Source organism: Sceloporus undulatus, chromosome 1 (genome assembly GCF_019175285.1).
Source record: "Sceloporus undulatus isolate JIND9_A2432 ecotype Alabama chromosome 1, SceUnd_v1.1, whole genome shotgun sequence".
In the NCBI taxonomy this organism is placed as follows: domain Eukaryota; kingdom Metazoa; phylum Chordata; class Lepidosauria; order Squamata; family Phrynosomatidae; genus Sceloporus; species Sceloporus undulatus.
Window position 1 is genome coordinate 361,812,545 of NC_056522.1, and position 7,943 is coordinate 361,820,487.

Consider the following 7,943-nt stretch of genomic DNA (forward strand, 5'->3'; position numbering starts at 1 on the left):
TGTTCCTTCCCAGAGTCTTTTCTAGTGACTTTGCCAACTATGCAACTAAATAAATTGCAGCATTCTCCCCTTCCTGCTGGAAGGGCTCACAGTTCCTTCCAAGTGTTGTGCACCAAGAAACTATGAGAAGCTACCAAAGGGATGGAACCCTCTACTTCTAGTTCAGGTTACTTGATAGCTGTGGCATTATGCTTAAGGATCAGTCACTGTGGCATTAAAATGTAAAGCCCAAGAAAAGCTGCATCGGGCCAAAGGCCTATTTAATCCAGCATTTCTGTTCATAGTACCCACTCCAAGGGCCTGTGGAAAGCTAAGTATGTCACGAGTCCAACAGCCCCTTCCCCAAAACACTGATTAGTTGGTGTGGCAGTGCTGCGTTCCTCAAATCCCTGTGTGAAACCATCTATTCAGGTGCAATTGAAGAATTGCTTAATATTCCATGAAGGGGGGAAAAAACAAACCAACCAGGGAGTCAAAAAGTCCTCCAGAACACTTTTACTTCTAGATACTTCCAGAGTAGAACTGTACATGCAGAACTGCATTAGTCACAATAGATTTACAGTAGATTCTATTCTATGGTAAGTGTGGAATTTAGAATCGTTTTTACAGTATAAAAGGACTAAACATCAATAGCTTGAAACTCGTTAAGTAAGATGTTACATACTCCAATATTCAGTTCCAATACCTAGTTACTAGGTATTGTATTACAATTCATTTTAAGAACTTCAAAGGTTTAACAAAAATGTGCAGAACAGGTTTAACTTTCCATTCTCCCCTTTTCTGACCACAATCAGCAAAGCCCCTGCCATTGACTAACCAAGCAATTTTTTACTTTGCAATCTAAACAGGATTGTACAGTGTTATACTTTAAGAAAAAAACACTCCCTCAATGGCATCTCACATTACCTAAAAAAGCAAATGTAACAAAAATAAAGGTATAACATCTTCAAAAATAAATATAAAGAGGGAATGCAGACAAGTGTCAAGACCTTTTTGGCAGGTAACATTCATAATATACAAAATATAACTTATTTCAAAGCCAAGGTTAAAGGAAATATCCCTATTTTCGTTGAAGTAGTTGGCCATTTAATCCACTTCTTCCATGCGCGATGTATCATCATCTCCTTCAAGTGGTGGCATCTCTTCAGTAACTGCTGGGCTTGTTTCCTCTGTAGTAGTATCATCTTCATCAATGCCTGTAAATGTAAATTGAAACTGCCATTAACAATGATTTCTGTCATTTGCACGCTTGCTGCCAAATCGTTATTAGCAATACCATTAATTAACTAGGGCATCAACAGTAGAATTGAAAGACATAGCTGTGTTATAGTCTAGAAAATAATTGAACTCCACTCCATGCATTTAAAGTAACTTATGAAAGCTCATGCTACCAGTTTCTCACTTTCACAGTTAAGTCTCAAAGGTGCTACAAGATCCTTCTGCATACTAATGCCATCAACCAAGACTTTAACTACTCTTGAAGCTTGAAAAAGGATTCTGTTAAAAACCGTTAACACCTTTCATAAATCAAGAGCAGCTAGAACTTAAGAGAAATTCAACTCACCCAGACCAAGTTTTATCATTCTATAGATACGATTGGCATGTGTCTGAGGATCCTCTAGACTGAAGCCTGAAGACAGGAGAGCGGTCTCATACAGCAGAATAACCAGGTCCTTCACTGATTTGTCATTCTTATCTGCTTCCGCCTTCTGCCTCAGTGTCTCAATGATAGAATGGTCGGGATTGATCTCCAAGTGCTTCTTAGCAGCCATGTAACCCATTGTGGAGTTGTCCCGGAGTGCCTGTGCCTTCATGATCCTTTCCATGTTAGCAGTCCAGCCATATGTACTGGTTACAATGCAGCATGGAGAAGTAACCAATCGGTTGGAAACTACAACCTGCACAAGGAAAATAGAAGGACATGTTTAGAATTCCATAGTATTACTGTTTGCTAACAGTTTTAGTAGGGAACACTTCGTCTACACCAGTTTGATTATAACCTCTCTAAGTAAATTTATCTGGAAACACATCTCCAAGCTGCTGATGCTTGGATTCAATAATGCAAGGAAGCTTTCTATGGAACCTACTTTTCCCAAGTATCAATAAAAATACATGTGGGTTACCTTCTCTACTTTCTTCTCAAGTATATCTTTCATGATCTTGCAGAGGCTTTCAAACTTGGCTTTCTTTTCCTCTTGTTTCTTTTTCTCCTCCTCATCTTCAGGAAGCTCCAGACCTTCTTTTGTTACTGAAACCAACGTCTTCCCCTCAAACTCCTTGAGCTGCTGTACACAATATTCATCAATAGGCTCAATCATATAGATTACTTCCAAACCATGTTTACGAAGTCTCTCCACAAAAGCAGAGTTTGCTACTTGATCTTTGGTTTCACCTAGAGATTAAAAAGAAAGTCTCTCAGCAGGGTTCCATCAATTTATCTAAAAACTAGATAAAAATACTAGTCCAAACCAGACATGCTTTCCCTCAAGCTGAACCCACTCACAAGCCATCGTCCAACAACCAGGATCAACATTAACACTGGCCTAAAAAGATTTACCTTGAGTAGCTATCACAAACTAGTTAACTCTAACAAGCCATGCTTGCAGATGGCCAATCTAAATAAAAAAATTCCACACATTCCTTATGCTGTAAGGGCTCCTTAAAATCCCTAAGTAAACTAGTGTTTCCCTTCGTTACCAGATTGTATCATCTGATCATCTGGACTTGCCTGTGATGTAATATACATGCTTCTGGTTCTCCTTCATCCGAGTGCAGTAATCCTTGAGTGACACCATTTCATCTCCAGATGCAGATGTATAGTATCTCAGCAACTCTGACAGTTTCTTGCGATTCTGTGAATCCTCATGTATGCCAAGCTATAAGAAAATTAACATAATGTTTTACACAATGAAAAATGACTTAGGACCAAAGAATTTCAGTTAAGGGCAACCTCTGAACTAACCAACCTACCTTAATGTTCTTGGAAAACTGCTCGTAGAACTTCTTGTAGTTTTCTTTATCTTCTGCCAGTTCTGTGAAAAGTTCTAAGCATTTCTTGACCAAATTCTTCCTGATCACTTTCAAAATCTTGCTCTGCTGTAGCATTTCACGTGAGATATTTAGAGGCAAGTCTTCTGAATCAACAACACCCCGCATGAAATCTGTGAAGAACATCTTAAATTAGTCTCTCACATGGAGCAGAAATCTAATTGTTACTGAAAACTAATTTTAATAAAGATAGCAAGCTTGAATTTGCTTAGATTAGGTTTTCAATTTGCCTTTCCCCCAACACAATTCTTTCTCGTGTTGACATACACACAATGCTTGATGTTATTCTCTTCACTCAAACACTAACTTGGGGTCATTAAGAGAACAGAAGCAGGTGATTTAATTTGTTTCATTCAAATTTAGATTAATCCACACATGAGAAGTCTACAGTTATTAGCCATGATAGCCAAATCTCCAGACTGAGACAAGGTGTTGCCTTCATGCTTGAAAATTGTACTAATGCCTCTGCTATTATATAAGCCCAACAGCAGCTTTTACCTTAGAGAATTCCAGTTCATGCAGAACTATTTACTTACTCAAATATTCAGGGATTAACTCTTCACAGTTGTCCATGATGAACACTCTGCGCACATACAGCTTGATGTTGTTTTTCTTCTTTCTGTTCTCAAACAAGTCAAAAGGCGCACGCCTTGGGACAAACAAGAGGGCTCTGAATTCCAGCTGCCCTTCCACTGAGAAGTGCTACAAAAGGAAGAGAAAACAGACTTAGAGGAGAAGTCTGATTAAGGTGCCATTGGTCAACATGACAGAACAGGACACATATGCATAGGCACTTTCAATACAATACTTAAAATGCTAAACAGTGCCACTGACGCATAACTGAGTAGAAAATCTAGTTACACTTTCATATTAGCAGAATACATTTTTCATTAATCAGGAAGGCATTACTGTATTAAGTCTTTAGAGACACAGAAAATAGATGCCTGAAGAGGAAGCTAACTGTTTTAACACTTGCTATTATACCCTCTAAGCCAGTGCCTGGGTTTGTAATCATTGGCACAAGTAATCATCTTACTTTGACTGCTAGGTGATCCTCCCAGTCATTGGTCAGACTCTTGTAGAATTCTCCATATTCCTCATTAGTAATGTCATCTGGGTTCCTGGTCCAAATTGGTTTTGTCTTATTGAGTTCTTCTTCATCAATGTATTTCTCCTTGATCTTCTTTTTCTTCTTCTTGTCACCATCTTTCTTTTCTTCTTCCTCATCAGAGCCAACATCTTCAATCTCTGGCTTATCTTCAGCCTTTTCTTCTTTCTCCTCTTTCTCTTTCTCTTCCTCTTTTTCCTCTGCTTCATCATCACTCACCTCTTTATCACGCTCTTTCTCTACCTGCATACGAAAAGAGTAGAAAGACAGTGAATTCACATGAATTTAACTACCCACTCAGACTGCCATTGCATTAGATTTATCAATATCTACATTAGATTATTTCTCAAAATGTACTTATCCAACTCAAAACAATGCTTTTCACAGATTCACAGAGTTCAAAGGACAGTCATCATTCACAAAACCAAGACACTTACAAAAAGTGTTATAGGATATCCAATGAATTGAGAATGCTTCTTGACAATTTCCTTGACTCGCCTTTCCTCCAAATACTCTGTCTGGTCTTCTTTCAGATGTAAGATAACCTTTGTGCCACGGCCTAAAGGCTCACCTGCAAGACCATGAATAACAATGTCATTGCCACAAAACCTAATTTAACTATGAGCTACTAAAGATGTGAGCTGCAACCCATCCACAAGATGGTCTCTGCTACTATAAGAAGTGTTCCTGCTAACTAGATACAATAACTGGTTCAGTATTTTAACTCCATTTCCCCCAATACTGTGTGTTTGGGCAAGGGTTAGAAAGGCCAGATTCTCCTTCCAATATAGGCAAAATGTCCTGCATCTGAAAGCTGTCTGAACCGGGTGGCTGGCTCTCTTCTTCTGCCTTTCCTCTAGAGGGAAAGCACAGGAAGGAGCAAAGCTGACTCTTCAGAGACAGCTAACTGCACAAACCAGCTTCTCTCCTCATTCACTTTCGCTATGGGAAAGCTAAGCCAGAAGGAAAGCCACAGTAATGACTAAGCCACTGTGCCTTAAAGCTACAAAATGACTACTACTTGCTAAGGAGGGAGCATTAACAAGAGGCCCTTACCATTGTCCAGTTTCACTGTGAACGATCCGCCAGCTGATGATTCCCAAGCATACTGCTCATCATCATTGTGCTTGGTGATCACTGTCACCTTCTCAGCAACCAAATATGCAGAGTAGAAGCCAACACCAAACTGACCAATCATGGAAATATCTGCTCCAGCCTGCAAGGCCTCCATGAAAGCCTTGGTGCCAGACTTTGCAATGGTTCCCAGATTATTCACGAGGTCAGCTTTGGTCATCCCTATGCCAGTATCCACAATGGTCAGGGTACGATCATGCTTGTTAGGAATCAGATTGATCTTCAGGTCCTTTCCAGAATCCAGTTTGCTTGGGTCAGTCAAGCTCTCATAGCGGATTTTATCCAAAGCCTACAAGAAACATAAGACTTTTTAGGACACAGGCAACCCTAGGCAAAGTCACTTTATTTTCCTTCTAAAGTTATTTACTTACATCAGAAGAGTTGGAGATCAGCTCCCTAAGAAAGATTTCCTTGTTTGAATAGAAAGTATTGATGATCAAGGACATCAACTGGGCTATTTCTGCCTGGAAGGCAAAGGTCTCCACCTCCTCCTCCATTGGCTGGTCTTGTGTCTGCACTTCCTCTGGCATCTGCCAACAAAGTGAAATAAGACTTCAAAAATAAGACTTCAAAATGATTAACATTCACAGAAAATTTGACAGTAATTATTCTCACCATCTAGACCACTAATATTTTTGCTATTTCTCCTAATTATCATTATGGCTGACAGCTTTAGTGGGGTTTATGACAGAAGTTCCTCTATTTCAAAAGGGCCCCTCATGTCTTTCTTTCACAATGGACTGCAAAGCAGTGTTTTCTCAATCAAGAGAAGAAAAATGGGGCAAATGCATTCTGAGCTTAATCTTTACTATCAACTACTATGACAAGACAGCACATTGATTCAGTAACTACAGGATGATTCAAGAAAAACTGTTTTTTACTTGGTTTTACAATATTCTTTTTGAATTAGCTATTTTAAAAAAAAATTGAGGATTTCTGCTTTGGCAGAGAAGACTTGGATCAGCCCAATGCTGTGAAGGATGTTGTTACTACCTGCTCAGATAGTATTCAGTCTATTAGAATACAGCTCTCTAACACACATAAAGAAACCTGCATCTGCAAACCTTCCTTCCAGCATGAAAAACCTGTTTTGCGTGTTGTTTTTAAAACAGATGTTTTATACATTCCTTTACACATTAAATGACAAGACCATCTACATCAGCCAAGTGCTGAAGAACTTGCTGCCGCTTGGACACTATTTCAGTAAGTACAACTGTTTTCTTCTTTGACCTTGCACTTGGAATCAAATTCCACCAAGCCTCAACTTCTGAGAAAGCAAATTTAGACTTGAAAGTCACCCTAAGCATTTTCACTTTTCTAATATTATATGTAGTAGTTTAAGCCATCCAACAATGTGGGCCCAAAATACATGGATCTCAATTCCAACCAATCAAATAAATACCGCTTTGTTTTGGGGCAATAGGAAAATTGCCCCTTAACCCAGCAATCTTCAAGCGGTGGGATGAGATGGGGAGGGGGATGCATGAGGCCTCCCCCCCAAACTTATTGTGTGAATAATTTACATTTTCTTACAGGGGCTGTTCAAATCCCATTAAACACAATGCCGTAGCAACATGGTGTCTCTCACATAAAATAACAAAATCAAAGTTTCCTATAGACAATATTCCAAAAGCAAGTGAGGGGGAGTCTCCTTCTTTAGAGGTTTTAAAACAGAGGCTGGATGGCCATCTCTCAGGGATGCTTTGATGGCAGAGGGCTGGACTGGAGGGCCCTTGGGGTCTCATCCAACTCTGAGTCTATGAAGATGGAGTAAGCTTGTTTGCTGCTCTGGAGAAAGGACCTGGTGGAACTAATTCAAATTACAGTAAAAGGGATGGCTCTTGGGGTCTCTTCAAACTCCTGTGGTTCTGTATATAGTCAACCCTCTTTATCCACTGAAACACTCACGGCTTGAAAACACTAAAAATAGAAGTATCAATTCCTGATAGCAAACCTTGATTTTGTATTTGATATAAGAGGCACCATTCTGCGATACCATTTTATTTAATGGGACTTGGACAACCATGGATTTCTAGGAAGTAGACTGAAATCTATGAAAGCTCATGGTGCCAACTTCTTTCTTTCAATGAGTCACATAGGTTTATGTATTGATTCTACAGACTAACATGGCTATTGAATTAACCCACAGATTCCGTGGGGGGAGAGAATAAGAGCCAAAACGGACTGCAGAAATAACCCACCTCCAGAGCGCTTTAGCTGCCCTGGCTCAATGCTGCTAGGGAAGGCCGGGAAGTCTGGTTTTGCAAAACATTTAGCCTTCTCTCTCTGTCAGAGAGGTCTGCCGTCATCATGAGCTGAAGTTCCCAAAACTGTGAAGTTGGAGGCTTTCATGGCCGGCATCCGTAGCTTTTTTTGTGGGTTTTTTGGGCAATGGGGCCATGTCAGGAATAAGCTCTTCTAGAACATGGCCAGAGGCAGAAAAACCCACAAAAAAAGCTAGCACTGAGACAGTTAAGAGCAGCTTCAAGGTGGATTGTGTCTGCATTCTGCTTGGAAGCCAAGAAGGAGGGAGGGAGGGAGCCTCTGTGTGGGTGGGGGGGGGGGGGTGGTTGATATTGGTTGAAGCGATGGAGGGAGGGCCTAGTGCCCCCTGCCGGGCTGAGAGGGGAAAGGGAGCCTTCTAGAAGCTGCC

The 7,943-nt window shown here is 40.2% G+C and overlaps 1 protein-coding gene across 2 annotated transcripts in view; it reads right to left on the reverse strand.

Moving 5' to 3' along the window:
* Positions 1 to 480: 480 nt before the first annotated feature.
* Positions 481 to 7,943, reverse strand: part of HSP90AA1 (heat shock protein 90 alpha family class A member 1) — an 8,836-nt gene continuing 1,373 nt past the window's right edge. Inside the window, exons 2-11 of one of the 2 annotated variants that reach the window (XM_042457752.1) lie at positions 5,662 to 5,820; positions 5,213 to 5,579; positions 4,594 to 4,727; positions 4,085 to 4,399; positions 3,585 to 3,750; positions 2,971 to 3,161; positions 2,729 to 2,876; positions 2,124 to 2,392; positions 1,565 to 1,898; positions 481 to 1,196 (exon numbers count right to left, since the gene is read on the reverse strand). In XM_042457752.1, coding sequence (XP_042313686.1) covers positions 1,087 to 1,196; positions 1,565 to 1,898; positions 2,124 to 2,392; positions 2,729 to 2,876; positions 2,971 to 3,161; positions 3,585 to 3,750; positions 4,085 to 4,399; positions 4,594 to 4,727; positions 5,213 to 5,579; positions 5,662 to 5,820 — 2,193 coding nt within the window. In that variant the 3' untranslated portion in view covers positions 481 to 1,086. Of the gene's footprint in view, positions 1,197 to 1,564; positions 1,991 to 2,024; positions 2,393 to 2,728; positions 2,877 to 2,970; positions 3,162 to 3,584; positions 3,751 to 4,084; positions 4,400 to 4,593; positions 4,728 to 5,212; positions 5,580 to 5,661; positions 5,821 to 7,943 lie in introns of those variants that run through there. The other variant, XR_006102892.1, reaches the window with a different exon arrangement.